At 42.2% G+C, this 18,692-nt stretch overlaps 1 protein-coding gene across 2 annotated transcripts in view; it reads right to left on the bottom strand.

The window, feature by feature from the left end:
* Nucleotides 1-14,613: 14,613 nt before the first annotated feature.
* LOC119659601 overlaps nucleotides 14,614-18,692 on the bottom strand; it is a 70,931-nt gene continuing 66,852 nt past the window's right edge. For both annotated transcript variants that reach the window (XM_038067769.1, XM_038067770.1), the window contains exons 5-11: nucleotides 16,637-16,746; nucleotides 16,502-16,580; nucleotides 16,341-16,438; nucleotides 16,017-16,193; nucleotides 15,763-15,908; nucleotides 15,552-15,700; nucleotides 14,614-15,459 (exon numbers count right to left, since the gene is read on the bottom strand). In XM_038067769.1, coding sequence (XP_037923697.1) covers nucleotides 15,351-15,459; nucleotides 15,552-15,700; nucleotides 15,763-15,908; nucleotides 16,017-16,193; nucleotides 16,341-16,438; nucleotides 16,502-16,580; nucleotides 16,637-16,746 — 868 coding nt within the window. In that variant the 3' untranslated portion in view covers nucleotides 14,614-15,350. The remainder of the gene's footprint in view (nucleotides 15,460-15,551; nucleotides 15,701-15,762; nucleotides 15,909-16,016; nucleotides 16,194-16,340; nucleotides 16,439-16,501; nucleotides 16,581-16,636; nucleotides 16,747-18,692) is intronic.

Raw genomic sequence — 18,692 nt, 5'->3', positions numbered from 1 at the left:
GGCGTTGTTAATAATTTTCAAGCTGGCCTCGGTCATCAACGTTGCGCAATCTCTCCTGTAAGTGCCATCATAATTTTCCCATTTTAAGGCTCACGTGGTTCAGTCGCTCTTTAAAGTTCAGCCGGTGATTCAACATCAAGCCAAGATGCATGATTCGTGATTTCGACTCCATCATATGATTCCCGCTTTCTGAATGCTACCGAATACGGTGTCTACTTTTTTGCTCCACCATGTGACATCGGCCAAGCCTCGATCCCCCGGACTTCCACACATGCCTAGGCCATATCAACCCAATGTTAGTCAATGAGGACCGCATGCAGAATATAGCCGTACATGGCATTATAAGGTCTGCATACCGACCACATTGTATGCTTGATACATCCTGTTTTAGAGCAGGGAGACCCACAGGGAATGTTGTCATGCAAGTCGTGAATGCCTTTCGTCGAGCGCCTTCAGTTTCGTAAGATGGAAGACGTTCTAGGTACACTAGGCTGTGCTTTCCACGTACCGAGCTATAATATTTTGTCATATTTTATACAATTTAAATTGGTTGGCCAGGCCTATTACGCCACGCAGAACACCGGTGGTGGCATCTGTCAGTCGAATTAACAACATTCGAAATAAATTTCAATTTTTGCTAACCCTGCTGCGGCACATCACTGCGCCTCCAGATGAAACCTAGGGGTTTCAGCGACTGAACCCGGAACTGCGTTTCACATTATTCGGCGAAGCGAACGCGACGTTGATTTGGGACGCAAACGGACTTCAGCCTGGGCAAGAAGACAGCCTTTCTGTATCCCCCGATCCCGAGCTGGAAGAAATGTTCTCCCCGCTCGAGAACACGGTGGTGGCATCTGTCAGTCGAATTAACAAAATTCGAAATTTATTTCGAATGCTAACCCTGCTGCCCCACATATCTGTTATAGGATCTCTTGAAGGATTATCTGAGAAATCGCTCCCTGCTCTATGAGACGCTAAAGGGTCAGAGGATAATGGGGTCAGTCACGGATAGTGCAGGGATTGATCCTAGAGCCGGATCTCTGGAACACTTCTATTACAAGATACAGTGCTGGGCAAAAAATGCGACCAGTAAGAAAATCTGATTTTAGAGAAAAAACCTATGTAAAATTTTTCAGGAGGAACTTTGATCCAAAATGAGTCTATTTTAAAAAAAGGATTAATTTGCTTTATGTTTCATATCGATCACAAAACGCGTGGTATCATAATTATTTTTTTGTTTACTTAATAACTAAACAATAACGTTATAAATGCTTAATTTCCTTATTTACGGCTCTAATCCGCGCTGGCATTGATGAAATAAGATTCTACAGAATCTGCAGGTGAATTTCATCATTCCACGTCCTTGAGGGGATTAAATCCAGCTCATGTTGGCTTTCGGATCGTGTTCAGCTACCTTTTTCTTCATTAGTGCCCACAAGTTCTCTATCCGGGCTGTTTCCGGGCCAAGTCAGCTGCTTTGCTGAGTTTTCGGCCAGAAAGTTGCCCACTTTCAAACAAACAATGACAAATAATTCATCATCATCAACAGCGCAACAACCGGTATCCGGTCTAGGCCTGCCTTAATAAGGAACTCCAAACACTCCGGTTTTGCACCGAGGTCCACCACTTCGACATCTTTAAAAGCTGGCTGGCGTCCTGACCTACGCCATTGCTGCATCTCGGGCAGGGTCTGCCTCGTCTTCTTTTTCCACCATAGATATTCCCCTTCTAGACTTTCCGGGCTGGATCATCCTCATCCATGCGGATTAAGTGACCCGCTCAACGCAGCCTGTTGAGCCGGATTTTATCCAGAACCAGACGGTCGTGGTATCGCTAATAGATTTCGTCGTTATGTACTCGTATATGTAGCCTACGGAATTGTCTATCCTCATGTAGGGGGCCAAAAATTCTTCGGAGGATTCTCCTCTCAAACGCCGTCAAGAGTTCACAATCCTTCTTGCTAAGAACCCAAGTTTCCGAGGTATACATGAGGACTGGCAAGATCATTGTCTTGTACAGTAAGAGCTTTGACCTTATGGTGAGACGTTTCGAGCGGAATAGTTTTTGTAAGCTGAAATAGGCTGTGTTTGTTGCCAACAACCGTGCGCGGATTTAATCGACATAGCTGTTATCGGTTGTGATGTTCGATCTTATATAGGAGACATTTTCAACGGTCTCAAAGTTAAAGTCTCCTATCTTTATCATTTTCGTTTAACCAGTGCGACTCGATGTTGTTCATTCTTTGCTTTTTGGTGCTGACGCTGCCACCATGTACTTCGTCTTGCCTTCATTTATGTGCAGCCCGAGATCTCGCGCCGCCTGCTCGATATGGATGAAGGTAGGCTGTACATCTCGAGTTGTTTTTTCCCATGATGTCAATATCTTCAGCATGGTGGTGGGGCTTGTCTCTTGCATTGACATCTGCATCGGCGAATCACTTTTTCCATGGCCAGGTTAAAAAGGACGCATGATAAGACATCTCCTTGTCTTCGACTGTTGTTGGTGTTAAATGGTCTCGTGAGTGATCCTGTTGCTCTTATATCGCCTCGCCTATTGGTCAGAGTCAGCCTAGTCTACTCCACCAATTTCGTCGTTTCACTCTGGCTATGCTGTCATAGGCCGCCTTAAAGTCGATGAAAGATGGTGCAAATGATGTCCATATTGCAACAGTTTTTCCATCAAAAATTTGATCTGTTGCTGACTTGCCAGGGGTGAAGCCTCTCTAGAATGGGCTAATGATGTTCTCGGCACACCTTATAGATGGTATTCAGGAACGCGACACCTCTATAATTGCTGTACTTCGTGAGGTTCCCTATTTATGTATGGGACAGATAATGCCTCTTTGCCAGTCAGGCATTGATTCGCTGCTCCACACCTTGAGTATAAGCTGATGAACCATTTAGTGTATTCGGTCGCCTCCATATTTAGCCAGTTCGACTGTAATTTCATCGGCCCCTGGTGACTTATGATTTTTCATCCAATGAATCGCACCGATCGTTTCTTTCATGGTTGGTCGTGGGCATGTGTTCGTCATCTTCAGTTGGTGGCACCTCCGACTGGCTGATATCCTGGTTGTTGAACAGGCCACGAAAATGCTGGACCCGTGACTCCAATATGCCCATTCTATCGGAAATCAGATTTCCCTCTTTTTATTTAATTTATTTCGAATGTTGTGAATGCCAGCGGACAGATGACGTCACCGGCGCTCTCCACCCAGTTTAGACCTCGCTACAGGAGTGAAGACCAGAGTGCCATCTAGGTGACGATAGATGCCATATTTTAAGTAAAAAAAAGTGAAGGCAAAAGACTGGGGAATCCTAAGGAATAATTAATTTAAAAGCTATAACACTATATTTACGAGTATTTGCAAGATAATTGTAATTAAGAACGAATACAGCTTTTTAATTAATTATTCCTTAGGATTCCCAATCCCAGCTAGACATTCTTTTGCCTTCAATTTTTTTTACTTGAAATATGACATCTGTCGTCACCTACATGGCACGCTGCTCTTCACTCCTGTAGCGAGGTCTAAACTGAGTGGAGAGCGCAGGTGACGTCATCTGTCCGCTAGTATTCGCAACATTCGAAATAAATTTCGAATGCCGCGAATCCTGCCGCGCCATGGGGGTTGTGGTTATGCTCAAGCGAGAAGAGACCTTCGGGCCTCGGCGTGGTGTTGCGTTTCAACACGGATGCCGCACTCCCTAGTTCGGTAGAGATTTAGGTAGATCTTGTATCCACCAGTATGAATGCTAAGCCATGCACTTGATATAGACTGGTACCATTGTTGCTTGTCTCAACGGGGCTTTGATTGTGGTCACAAGATCAATCCGTGTCCTAAGAAGACCGTGGAATTAAGTCTTCCAGACAGATGCTCACGTAAAACCCTCAAGGACTTAACTGTCGCAATTTCGCATCCATTTTCCCCTTCTAGGTGTTACGAAGGGCCGTATTGTGAATGACATAAGTGTTTACCTTCACCTGTTTGTCAGAGGGGATACTAGGTGGTGTTGTTATTTGAACCCAGGGCGCCAAGCCCTAATCAGATGGAGGCTTAAACCATATGCCTTTTTTAGGCTCTTCACAAGAGACTCCTCTACATTCTTCAGTGCTGCCTGCGTCTTGATAGCTGTGCAGATATCCTCTTTAGTTGTGATCTCGTCTAGATACTTGCATTTAACCCCAACTAGTGGGCTTATACGAACGGTAGCTTGCTCGCTAAGCTATGCTTTGACAGTATTTTATATGCCATTGCGCTCGCATTTTTCCATACCTCGAACAGCAATCTTTCTTTTTGCGCTTGTCTACTTCCCGTCGCTAAGCTCTTCCACAAAAGAACTTCGCTGCTTTGACCCAACTGGGAATATCAAAATAAGACGTGTCTATCTTGCTGGAATTATTTTTGCTTCTAATTCATTTCATTCGTACTTTTCTTTGGGTTTCGTTTCAAACATTTCTTGACCTAACTAAAATCCAGTTTGAGCTAGGATCTCCTTGATTATGACCACCTCCAGTTCCTACATTGCGCATTGTTTTTTTTTTATTTTCCTTTGCCAACTGTTAGTGCAGACTTGCCTCATTTTTGGTCTCTCTGCGACACTTTCACTGTTCTAACCTTCACCAAGACTCGATTGCTCAAACGTCTTCTTAGCTAGGAATGAAATTTTCAATTGAAGAGCAGACTCACGGGAGTTTCCACGTTGGTAAGCATGTTGGTTTTCACTAAGTGGGTGTGACCTAAGTGCGTTTCCACGAATGTGACGCTCCACCAGTCTCTCCAAACCTTTCAGCAAGAATGAAGTCAGGCTGATCTGTCTGAAGTTCTTTGGATTAGAATAGTCATCTTTCCCGGGTTTCGGTATGAAAACTACCTTAACCTGTTGCCAACAAGAAGGCACGTAGCCCAGAGCAAGACATCGTCGAAAAATATTTCTTAGAGGTCGCTCTAAATGCTCCATACCCTCCTTTAGCATTGCCGGATAGATGTCATCCATGCCAGGTGCTTTGACATGTTCAAAGGACAGTATAGCAGCTCTCACCTTTTCATGGGTAACAACCGCTTTCGCAGTGTTCCAGTTCCCCTTGCAACACTTGCGTGTTGAAGGGGTTGCAAGAACCGTCAACTCTCCCCCTACCACTTCTCTCACCCGTTCTCGCAGGTGGTGTACTTCCAGGAGGGTCTGTACTGAGTCCAGTCTGGAGCTCGTGAAAGTACCGTCGGGTTTTCTAAGAGAATCCAACTTGGCCGACTCATCCCTTTTGAGGACTCTGCACAGCCTTGAAGTCTCCCTTTCGCCTTCCAGTTCCTCACAGTAAGCTCTAAAGGAGCCTCGTTTCGAGCACCTCACGAGCCTCTTATATTCATGTTGTGAGTTCCTGAAATTTAACCAGTCTTCGTCCTTGTTACTTTTGCAAGCACGATTTAGAAGTCGCCTGGTTGATTTCCTGAGTTTTTGCAGTTCTCGGTTCCACCAAGGAACTATTTTACCGCTTTGGTATCGGGAAATAGGACAAGCCTCTTCATTGCACTCTAAAAGTGTGCCGTTCAGAGTTTTCAATTCATCTTCCAGCACTAAAGGAGTCCTTAGCCGCCTAGGGAACTGTACTTTATTGCCAAGAAGTTCATTGAACTTTGCCCAATCCGTTTTCCTAGGGTTCCGTCTTTGTACTGCAGACTGTTCGCCCGCAATAGTCAGATTGAATTCTAGATATCGGTGATCTGACAGTGAGACCTCGTCTAGCACTCGCCAGTGTGTAATCAACTCTAACAATTTTGGGGTACAGATTGTTAGGTCAATTACTTCGCTTCTTCTCGGTCCCACGAACGTAGGGGCGCATCCTATGTTTGCAGTCATAAGACCAGCTGAAGTGATGAAATCAAATAGCTTCTCTCTTCTTGGATTGCATTTGCTACTGCCCCAACAAATATGTTGAGCATTCGCATCGCAACCTATTAAGAGTTCGAGACCACTTGATTCTGCATACGCCACCAGATCCCTAAGTTCTTGCGTCGGTGGAGGATACATAGGGGTAAATAAGCGGAGGCAACTATGATGTTTTTCCTCTCGCCATTTATTTGGTATTGTATGATGACCGTAGCTAAGTCCTGGGAACAATATTATCTCAGCATAGTTGCCTCTAACCGTCTTGACATCAGGACGCAAGCTCTCGGTCTTATGGATCTTTCGTCGTAGAAGATCCTAGCCCCCTTAACTGATCCAATGCCACAGATTCTGTTAAATCGAACCCACGGTTCTTGCACCAGAAAGATGAGTGCAATGAGTTTACAACTTGCGCAACACCAAGTGTCACCAGTCAATCAACCGCGGACTTTATGTGTGGGTTATTCTTATTTTTAGCGGATTCCGCCTCCTTTATGTGTTCTAGCTTTTACAACAATTATCCCTATTACTTCTCGTTAAACGAATTAAAATTGCTGCCATCTACATGTGTAGTATCATTAAGCAAACCGCATATCGAAAATTAAGTTTATGTGCGTTCTCACGATCCTAGTTCTCTTAAACGTCCCGGAATAAAAAATCATCAGTGCTGGGTACTAAATTCTGACTGACTCACGGCGGGGGAATTTCGAAAGGATGGGTTTTTTCGGATAAAACGTTGGGATTATGTGATCAATATAAATACTATAAGCTCCCAAAATTTAAAGAATGTATTGTGATTAGATATAAATATCACATTTATTATTATTTATTGCATTCGAGATCTTTGGGCTTGCAGATTTTCGCAATGAAGCCGTTGTCGAATGAAGCGAAAGATTTGTTAAAGATCGTGGTGGTGACCAAGGATATGAAGAATTGGCAGCGAAATATAAAATTTCCATTTCTAGAGCAAGAAAAATAGTGGAAAAATATAAACTACGCAGAACGACCGAAAGCTTTAAGAAATTGTGCGGTCGAAAGCGGAAGGTTCTTGCAATCGATAACGGAAAAGCTTTAATAGAAGCTAAGACAAAAAACTCCGGAAGAGAAATAGAAGAAGCCACCCATTTGACCATTTCGTCACGTACAGTGCAAAGAAGAAGAAGAAGAATTTGAAGCAGGAATGAGGAGTTATTTTTCCAAAAGGAAGCCTCTACTGCGTGTAGCCAATATTAAGAGCCGTCTGTCATTTGCAAAAAATGAATTAACATGCCCGAATCGTTTTGTCATAGAATAATTTCCTGGAATGAATCAAAATTTGAGCTGAAAAATTAAAAAAAAAAGTAATCTAGTTTACTGTAAGCCTTCCCAGAGACTATTTTATTACAGCTACGGTTAAACACGGTGGCGGTTCGCTAATGGTATGGGGATGGTTCTTTGCTGAATCTGACAGCTGGCGAAAATTAATTCAAAAATGACTGGAGCGCATTATGTAAATATTTTAAAAGAAAACCTCGCGAAAATTGCAGATGACTTGATTATATATTCCAACAAGATAATGATCCCAAGCACACAAGTAAAATTGCAAAACAGTTTTTTATCGAATCCGCCAGATTTGAATCCAATTGAGCATCTGTGGAACATTCTAGATAACAGAATTCCATTAGAGACTCGTGTGAATCAGGACTCCTCCTGGAGAAGCATGCAAGAAGAATGGATAAAATTACTTAGAAATACTCTAAAAAATTTAGTTAGCAGTCTACCAAAAAGACTAGCAGAGGTGATAAAAAATAAGGGAGCACATACTAGATATTAAATATGACGTTTTTTGACACTTTCTTTTCATTTCTTATTTTGCATTTTATTGGGTTCACTTTGAATTACAGGTTCCATACCATTTATTGGTTTTTTATAACACTTTGAAGATTGAATAAGATAGTTGTTTTTAATTATATACTGTTATGAAATAAAGATAAAAGTTTGGTTGTATTTTAGAAAGGAAATGTTTCTATTTTGAGTTTTTCTTGCGAGAATACTGGGACCTCGTCTGATATTTCATGGAATCATTCAAATACAATAACTATCTCCTTGGCTTGAACGAATGACAGCTTTTCAATTTGATATTTCATATATTTTTTGAGATATTCTCATATCGAATTTTTCCTGGTTATATTTTATTGTCTTTGCTAATACTAGAAGTCTTATTTTTTTAATTAAACCTTGCACTGAAAAAAATCGCGCATATACCCAGGAAAAAAATTTGCAAGATTCTAAATACCCTGCTTAAAGGCTTCGCTTGATTTTATTTTTAATATCTAAAAAAAGCATAAACATTAAAAAATTCATTATCTATTGGACTCCAAAACCTTCTATATATGAAAAAATTCAAGCTTTAAGGTTTCTTGTAAACCAAACGGCTCAAAACACATTATTCTGATGGAAGTGAACTTAGTCTGGATGAGAAGCTTAAGAAATTTAGGATTAAAATGTTCAAAATAATAATTCTTAAGTGTGACAGGCGTTTAAAAACTTTATAAAATATTACTGTTTGCATACATAAGTTACGTTTATAATTAATTTGATGTTAAATTAAGCAATATTCAGTTGTGTATTGATTGTAAATAAAGGATTGTTCAATTGTATCAACTCTTATCCTTGCGGGGATGAATGTGAAATTAAGCCTCCTTGGCTGGAAGAAGGGATGTATTTTACTAACATTAATGCTAAATGTTAAAGTCCCTAGCTGGCAATACAACTAGATGAATTGCAAGACATTCGTTTCCGGATCGGATCTGCTGCAAATACGTTTCCTCATATATTTTTGCAGTTGGCGGCACTGCTAAATAATTACCCCTCTGACTTTGATCGGTTTAGTAGAGGTGGAGCAAGGAGATATGCTCCCAAAATACAAAAGCTAGGCATGATCATTACTCTTTTTACAGTCCAGCGCTCTAACCACTTGAGTCATCCGTACATAAGAGAGTATACACAAAAAAAGAACAATATGCAGCTTGACAGAGACTACACTGAAGCTGCACGGAAACAAGGGGCAGGGTAATAGTGAAACTGAAAGAACGATAGGAGAAAAGGATGTGCACAATCAGGATGTGCTAAGAGCAGCTATCCTTATAGAGGGAGTTGAAAGCCTGCATCAAACTTCAAAAGATCCGACTTCCCAGAGGCCGGTATGAAGACGACAACTTAGAGTCGCCTTACCCTTTGCTCCTGTTTATTGTGCTGTGGAGTCTCCTTTTGGCTGATCCGTACTCTTCTTCCGGAGTTTTGCACGTCTCAATGCCCTCCTGGGCATGGTAGCTGTGCAGGCTGTGTTTATCATGTTCATAACTGAATTTACGATAGTGTTAGCTGTAGCGCTACCACCCCCAGAGTACCCTCCATCGGCTCCACCTGTTCCAAGCATCTCGACAAACCTCCCGGTGTCCATCAGCAACACCAGTGATTCCGACGCGAAAGTCACGTCGGGCATGCTTCCCTCGCAGCCTGGGCGCCGGAACGTTGGGGAGAATGTGGTGGTTAAAACTACAAGTCCTGTTCTCGTCGTCATTTCGAGAATTCGTTTCCCTCTGGAGTCTGGGTGAGGCAAGCCCCATTCAAATGCCCTGGCATTGAAGTCATCCCCGAAACGATCCGCCCCTCTGTGCCCAAGATAGCGTCCTCTAGGGCATTAAGTCTTCTTTGGATGTCCGGGATTGCCTCATTCGGTGTTAGATAGACACTGAAAAACTTTACCTCCAAACACTAAATCTAGAGAACACCGTCCCCTCGGCCCTGGGCAAGAACACTAAGTTGGGTGCCGTCCCAAACCCAGATGGCATCGGTATCTGATATGCCGGGGTGCCATGAAACTCAGTCCCTGTTTTGTTAGTGCTCATTGATTAGCACTAGATTAGATTTGTTCACTTCAGTGAATTGCGTGAGCAGTTGCACTCCGGTGCATATTTATCTGTAGGATGTGGATCACGTTGATCGCGTCCTAGCTCTTTTCAGTTTTGTTCTGAAGACTGGACACCGCCCCGAGCCCGCAGTGTGTGCAACGCTCTAATCAGATTCACGATTCCTGCGTATACCGCAATCCTTCGTTTCATTGCAGCCGTATGGCCTGCCTGACCGTATGTTGCCCTCCTGTCAAGTCCCAGGCAGGTTGCAGACGTGTATTCATAATCCAAATATATGTAACATTTGGTTGGGGCGGCCCGGATTCGTATCCTACATATCATCCAACCAATTCTGATTTCGCTGTTCAGAAGCTTTCTCGGGTATTGGTTCACAATTTTCACTAGCGAGTTTTTGACCCCGGGAGTTTGCAGAGATGATACGAAATCGGACATTGGTGACCTCCGGACATTCGCGCATGATGGTTTCTTCTACTTTGTTCTTTTCCATCAGGCAGTCAAGGTCTCGGATTTCTTCGGTTCTAGGCTAGAAACGAATGCTTTCTTTGCCAGTAACCCCTTCACCGCTTCACAGAACGTACCTTCATCTGTTATTCTCAGGCTTCATTCGACCAGGGTTTCACCACCCTTCATTTTTCGAATGGAAGAAACTTCAGTGGAAGAGCATTGAACTGTAAATTGCAATTATTCCAATTCCCACAATAAACTTATTAGTACCTAGTATTTGTATAGTACATATGCCTACTCAGTAAATTAAGAATTGGAAACTTTTAAAAAATGAAGTTAGGAACCAATTGCGAATTCCAAGTCTTTATTTTCGAGTCATCTTGTGGGGTGAAATTCTGTCCAAGAGCTCCTCCAGCTCCATCAGCCCGTTTTTCACCCCTTTGTTGACATTTTTCTGCAGGAACTTCGCAGACCCCATGAGCTTCACAACTGCCGCGCAATTCTTTATAATCTTTTTTTCTTCGGTTTTCACAAGAATGGTCGACAGCGCTTCCACTCAGTTTCTATTCGAAGCAATCAGGTCAGCTTCAATAGTTTCTATTCGCGACAACAGCACTGAATGGTGTTATCTGGGGCGTCTTCTTTTTCTAACATAGATATTGCCCTTATAGACTTTTTGGGCTGGATCATCCTCATCCATTCGGATTAAGTGACCCGCCCCCTGCAACTAATTGATCCTAATTTTATCCATAATCAGAGGGTCATAGTATCGCTCAGAGATTTCGTTGTTATGTAAGCTATGGAATCGTCCATCCTCATGTAGGGAGAATAAAATTCTTCCGAGGATTCTTCTCTCGAATGCAGTTTCCCAGGAATCCATAAGGACTTGCAAGATCATTGTCTTGTACAGTAAGAGCTTTGATCCCATGGTGAGACGTTTCGAGCGAAACTGCTTTTATAAGCTGAAATAGGCTCTGGTGGCAACGATTTCATCATCGTAACCGTTATCGGTTGTGATTTTGACCCTAGATAGGAAAAGTTTTCAACGGTCTCAAAGTTGTAGTCTCCTATCTATATTGTTTCCGTTTGACCAGTGCGATTCGATGTTATTCGTTCTTTGATTTTTCGGCGCTGACGTTGCCACCATGTACTTTGTCTTGCCTTCACTAATGTGCAGCCCGAGATCTCGCGCCGCCTGCTGGATCTGGATGAAAGTAGACTGTACATCTCGAGTTGTTCTTCCCATAATGTCAATATCGTCAGCGTAGGCCAGCAGTTGGGTGGACTTGAAGAGGATAGTGCCTCTCGCATTTACGTGTGCATAGTGAATCTCTTTCTCCAGGGCCAGGTTGAAAAGGACGCATCATAGAGCACCCCCTTGTCTTAGACCGTTGTTGATGTCGAATGGTCTCTCTTGCTGCTTCTATCTAGGTTCACACATTGCTCAGGGTCAGCCTAGTCAGTCTTATCAATTTCGTGGGGATACCGATATCTCTGTTTCTTACCCTGGCTATGTTGTCATAGGCGGCTTTAAAGTCGATGAAAATATGGTGCAACTTATGTCCATACTCGATCAGTTTCTCCATCGCTTGCCGTAGAGAGAAAATATTATCTGTTGCTGATTTACCTGGAGTGAAGCCTCATTGGTATGGGCTAGTGATGTTTTAGGCGTATGGGGCTACCCTGCCTAACAAGATAGCAGAGAATATCTTATAGATGTCTTCAGGAATTGACTCGCTGTCCCACACCTTAAGTACCAGTTGATGAGCTACTTGGTGTAGTTGTTATATTTAACCAATTTGGCTGCAATGCCATCGGTTCCTGGCGACTTATGGTTTTTGAGCTTCTTCTATACTTGGTGGTGGCAGCATTTGTCCGTCGTCTTCAGGTGACGGTACCTCCAACTCGCCGATATTTTGGTTGTTGAGCAGTTCATCAAAGTACTCAACCCATCACCCCAATATACCCTTTCTATCGGAAATCAGATTGCCCTCTTTGTCTCAGCAGGATGAGCATCGGGGTGTATAAGGCTTCATTCTGCTGACTTGTTGGTAAAACTTCCGCAACTGGTGTGGTTGTTCCCTGTAGTTTTGGAGTTCACAGACCTGTTGGTTCTCCCATGCTTTCTTTTTCCAAAAAATATTATGAGAAGGTGGCTTTACGGTTTCTTACGAGGACAGAGTCAAATCGTCAGACCCTGCCTCACCTCTGCCCTGGGGCAACGTGACCGAAGTGGCTCGCAGATGTTAAGTGCTCCTTTATATCCTTATCCTTAAAAAAAATCCCTTTTCCGTCTGTGAAGTCGCTCATCCCATCGCCGGAGTTAGTGATAAGTCCCCGCGCGTGCCCGCGTTCTTTGAGAATGCGACGTTCGTTGAATCAGCCATTCCAACTTCTCTTGCGGCTGGGGCTAAGTATATTTGTGGTTTTTAGTGGTTGTGAAGATTATTTGTTGATGCTTCATCGCCAGGACTTCTGTTAGCTACGGCTATTGCGGCATCCAATTTCCTCTTTGTATGTGTTACGGAGGGCCGTTTGTTTGTGGACCGCTTTCCGTGCAAACCAGGTACTTCCAACAACCATTTTATTCGCCACTGGTGATTGAATAATTCGCAGTCCGTTACCATTTGTATTTTGATGTAAGCTATGGGACGTATCGCCTAAATACAGGCTTTGTCCCTACTTGGCTGTTAAAATTCCCAAATATGATTTTTATATCATAATTTCGAGGGTTTGTTCTACTGCCCAGTGGAAGGTATCCTTCTCCGTCTCTGCAGTCTCCTCTGTAGGGGCGTGAATGTTTATGAGGTTTGTATTTCTAAATTTGCCTCGCTTATATTTTCAAAGCCGATAATAGCAAGTTTAACTTTTTGGCTGGCTAAGAAATCTAGTGCAAGCACATGGTTTACGGGATGGCCCCTATAATATATGTTGTAGTGATTCTTCTCCTGGGCACCGGTTCCTGTCCAACGAATCTCCTCCAGGTTCCTTTTTTGGCTTTGTTACAGGTTGTTTTCATGTAGGGTTTTCAGCCCAACCTAACCCCCAACCTGGAGGAGCAGTTGGTACAATTTGTCCCGTTTTTAGGCGCGAGGGACTCGCCTTCATCCTTCTCCGTCTGTAGCTTTTCGTTAAGAAAGAGCTCTCAGCGGTCATCACGGGTTTGGTAGTACAGCTGTTGGTGTTGGTTCATCAGGCGTTTCCCAGGTTTTATGCTCCATCGTGGGTACCATTCCACGTTTCGCCCTGGGACCTATACTATCCTTTGACCACCATTATTCCTTCCAAAATAATTTCACAATTAAAAAAAGTAGAATAAATCTATTTGAGCAACATGTTTTTACCGATACAGATTTCCTATGCAGCTATATGACTGATCGACCGCCTACTAGCACTGTGGGTGAGGTTATACTGTGCCAAGTGAGTTGCTCAATGGTTCACTCCCAAAAGTAGAAGAAGGATCAGCCTTCAATCATGCAGAAGGCAGTGTCCTTGATCCAGCAGCTGGTCCAAGTCAAGCTTTCTTTTTTCCTGATGATTTTTGTGGTTACCCAAAAGCAGGGGACGGAAAAACTGATCAAAAGTCGAGGGCGGAGTATGTTACGAGCGCTCCAGAAATGAAAGCCATTACAGAAAAGAAGAAGCCCCTTCCACTTTCTAAGAAGAAAGCAGCCAAAAGGAAGTTATTTGGATGAAAAAACAAAAAATCTGCACAAACCAGGGACGTTTATTCAACAGAGGAGGACAATAGAGACGTTCAATATGTAGACACCGACGAATATATTGACATGAATGAGGAGTTGTTTGCTGTTGAGCCTGATCACTTGGAGAATTGTTCGGTCTTCCTGTTTTAGATGATTATGACTTAGTTGAGTTCAAAACTAGATGCAAATCCAAACTCTACATTGGTCGAAACACCAAGATGAAAGATGATGAGGGAGACGACGAGGTAAAATTCTTTCTATGCCGAAAGTGCAACACCTTCGTGGAACGTCCTGTGCTCCAGATGCCTGCTATGGACGTGTTTCATTGTGCCTCAGCCTCCCTTAGGTAATATTATAATAGGACGTTGAGCCCTGAGGTAAGGAGAAAGCCCTAACGCTATGCCTCGTATCGTAATCAGGAGTATTGATTGGTGCAGTCGATCCTCAGGTTTGGGAGAAATTGGCTCGCTTGATGCCTTACTAATAGTTTTTTTTGGGGGGTTCGTTATCTTCGGATTGAATGAGGGTGGAGGGATACAAGCAGAAGTTACTCTGCCGGAAGTCCCGAACTTGCTAGCATAGTGGCATTCAAATGTGAGTCTATGGGCGATTCCTGGAAATAAGTTACAGTTCTACCATCTGCATATGTTCTATGAACTGAATACAACATTTCGAATTGTTAAAGTCTTTTATTATCTTTTTACAAATAACATTATTCCGGTCTTTCTTTTTTACAATATAATCTTAAAGATATTAAACTTACGACTCTAGTGACTTAATTATGAAATATGGTAGAGATGAAACATAACTTTAAGTAAAATGATGATAAGAAATGATTTTCCACATCTCAAATCGTATATCCACTTTCTATCTAAAACATAATTTTCCCCGGATTCGATCCGTATCAATTGTATTTTAAATTACATTTAATATTTAGGAGATTTACAAATATAATGGTTTTTTGTCAAGCATGGCATGTAGTAGTACTTTTTAGTGTGATTGGTTGATTTAGGTTTATCTATTCTTGCCTAGTCAATTGTAAGCTGTTAGTTGCGATCGGTTGAAGAGGTAATGTTCTTAGAAGGTCTGAATGCCCCAATATCGACTGTTTTTCAAGATTCTACTTTCCATCGTCCTTTCGTTATGTTTTCGCTTTTTGTCGTATGTTTTTCGAAGGTTTTGTCTTATGATCAACAACTTGAGACTTGATCGTTACTCTCTCTCTCTCTCTCTCTCTTTTTTTTTTTTGGAAAATTTTGACGAAACTTTGATCTCGGACCGAAATCTATCTCCAATTGATATCCAATTTTCAGGTCTATTTCCGATTTTAACGTCTATGACTGATTGATTGATTGACTACATTTACGGATTTTGGTCTTTATTTGTTTTCGAGTAATGTATATTTTCTAGTAATTGCTAGACGGTCCTCTCGATCGATGTCCGTAAGCATTGGAATGTCTTGAGCCCGGGCGTGAATGTACAATGGCGTAATGATCGGAGTCGATGGGTAACGACCTTCAAGAACATTTAATTATAGAGTTAAGAACATTCACAAAGGAATACGAGTTGAGTTTGTTTTGTTTATTTTGTTTTAATATCTATCAGACCTATTTGAGTGAATGGTCGACCCGCCACTCGTATATCCTTTGTTGTGCCCATCGCGGCCATGCAGTGAATATCGGGAACCATATTGACTTCCATGCCAACTTCTGTAGGGATCATACTCTTCAATTATTGATGGTTCTTTTTCGATGATCTGGAAATTCATTTTGGATTAGTCAGTGAATAATTTGGGTAGAAATACTCCTGGAGTCTCACCTCAGTCCTAGCACAACTGCAGCTCATCGCGGTGCAAAGGAAAATATTCATGAGCAACATAATCAAAAACAGGACACCCAAGGCTATTGTGAGCCAGAGCAACCATGCCGGCCGAACTCCACCTTCATCACAGGTAGGGGAAACCACTGGAGTGAGATACAAATTTTAAAAATAAGCCAAGGATAAAATTCAGGAAAATTTTCATTCTGAAGTCAATTTTTGAGTAGTGATACCACTTTCGAAGCTAAACTTACATGGAGCATCTGCGGGATCCAATACGTAGACAGTGGTTGCTGCTAATCCCATACCGTCAGTGACTTCATTTCCATTTTTGCCGCCTTTTGTGAAGGATGCGACACTGGTACATGGGTCTTCATTTGAGCATTTTCCTTTACACTGAACGATGTCACATTGCATGTGGACTTCAGATCCTGAATTAATTAGGAAAAAAAGTTAGTAAACAGTAACAAAGAACTACCTTCTTTTGAGAAGATATAATTCTCAATGTTTAGATTTTTATTAAATTTGAATTGAATCCGAACATTGGCCTGAAAAGGATACCTGTGATCGGAACTTACCTTCTGGAAATTTGAACATGGACTTCAAAAGTGCAGTAGCAGCTGTACCTTCTTCATTAGGATAGAACCTGGTCATTATTTCTGAATTTATAGGGCATCTGGAAATAAAATTCATCAAAATAGTTCCGAAAATATCTTGAAAAAGTGTTATTTGACCGTACCCCCTGTCATCAATCAATGAAATGTTGAGGTTCTTTTTATCGAAGGCAAAGCAGTTTGTCACCCGGATTCCGTTTGTGCCTGTTTAAATAAAATTTGTTTTGCATGCTTTAATTTAAAGGTAAAAAAAAAATTACCATTAGGTTGGGTCAGTTCTGCACGAACAGTGTATTCGCGGCCATAGACGGTCTCCCTGACTCGACGATCTTTTTCAAAGAACTTCAAAGCAACATGTGAGTTTTCGTCTCTGTAAATAAAAGAAACACGTAATTAGTACAGAGTGGGAAGTACTAATTAAATATCAAAAGAAAGTAAACATTGAGAAATCGGTGAAAGAGCCTACCCCAACGAGGGAGGACGAGCTATCCCAAAAACCTAAAAGAGGTGAAAGTCGTCTCCGCCCGCTCCTCCTCATTTCCGACCATTTAAGTCTTTACAAATGGCGCCCAACGTGGGTACAACATTTTCTAGATGAATACCTGGAAGCTAGCCTATTCCGGCTCAAAACTTCGTTTTGTTGTGTTTGGACAGAGAAACAAAAGATTCTCAACATTGTTCCCGACTAAGCTCCACATACACTTGACTTCATCCTTCTAGTTTTAGGTTTCACATCTTTTCCCCCAGAAGCTAATGTCCCTGAGCCTTAATTTTCCTCCCCACCTTGTAAAGTAGAGATTCCTGCCCTATCCTTGGTAATATACCAGAAGAGCTAGTCGTTTTTGGTGTTTGTCTTTGAGACTTAACGTCTCGCAGGTGATTGCCTTACAGAATTTTCCGGATCTGCTGGTATTTGTGGCTATATCCTGAAAGGCATTGCTATTTGAGGTTCTGTGGAGTGTCCATTCCAACCTTTATTTTGGAAAATTTAGTATTCTTTCTTCTTCGTAAGGATGAAGTGACTGGTGGGATGAATCCTTGATAGTATACGGAGGTAGTCGACTGCATGCTGTGCCGTTCCGTCCTCAATGACTCCAAACGAAGAAGATTTAATCCTCGCGATCATTTTTGTTTGGTTTTATTATATAATTCTCTGCTATGGGGAGCAGTTCAATTGTTGTTACTTCGTTAATAACCAGTGTGCGCAGAAGTTTTCCGGCACATATGTTGCAAATAATTGGCATGGCATTTTGACCATCCATGAAAAAAAATCATATGTAATGAGCTATGTGGGATTCGGATGGTTAAATGATCGTTGGAAGTGACCGAAGACAACCTAGAGGGAGGAGCTATCCCAAAAACCTAAAAACGAAATTGACCGTGAAGGTCGGCCGGGAAATACTAAAGCGCCAATCAACGTGTTCGGCCGTTGCGTGCTTGCACGCCTCGCCCCACTCCCATATAGTTTATTACAAACGGCGCCCAACATGGTTACGTGGTTAGAGCAAAAATGCAATTCGACAATACCATCCCAGTTTTCAAATTTAAAATTCACCTAGCAGTAATTTTAAGTGACGAAGTATTACTTCATTCTCCAAAAAAAAGGAACAAAAAAATACAAATCTGAATTAAGAAAAAGCGCAGCTTTATTTGCACTTCGGACGAAACTCGATGGCAATGGTGCACCATCAGCCAAATATATACATATAGCTGCTATTTACCGACGACTTCCTTCCAAGTGTTCTTGGGGCGAACCACTCGTCGGCCATCTTGGAGGATTTTATTTTATTTTATTACATGGCCTAGCCAGCAATGTAATTGTCGCCTCTCCTTAATGGGTGACCTATGCGGTGCCACTTCCGTCTTCTGATCACATGGTGTACGGGTGCTAGGCATGTGCGCCGACTAAGTTCTGCGTTTGACACAGTATTAGGCGTATTCCGATGAAACTTTCGATTGACAGTGGCTGTCACTTTCCATGCTACTTGCAGCGACACAGGAAGAAGATTAGCACAGAACAGTCTGAACTTGCTTTTAGTGTTAAGATACTTCATTTCCAGATGTTTGACAAAGCAGCGAAAACAGGTCAATCGCTGTTAATGCGTCCGGCAATATCAAGTTTGATGCTCCCATTGGCAGAAACCATGCTTCCTAAATGTACAAATTGATCAATGCTTTCGCTGCTCTGTCAATTAAAGCATATAGGGAGAGAGCGATGACCTGTCAAACTGAGAACCTTGCTTTTGTTGGAGTTTATATTCAGTCCAACTTTACCCGCCTCTCTTTCCAAATACAGAGCCATTTGGCCAAGTCCGT

Source organism: Hermetia illucens, chromosome 6 (genome assembly GCF_905115235.1).
Source record: "Hermetia illucens chromosome 6, iHerIll2.2.curated.20191125, whole genome shotgun sequence".
NCBI lineage: Eukaryota > Metazoa > Arthropoda > Insecta > Diptera > Stratiomyidae > Hermetia > Hermetia illucens.
The sequence above is the reverse complement of the archived record's forward strand: the minus strand, read 5'-3'. Positions and strand labels throughout refer to the sequence as shown.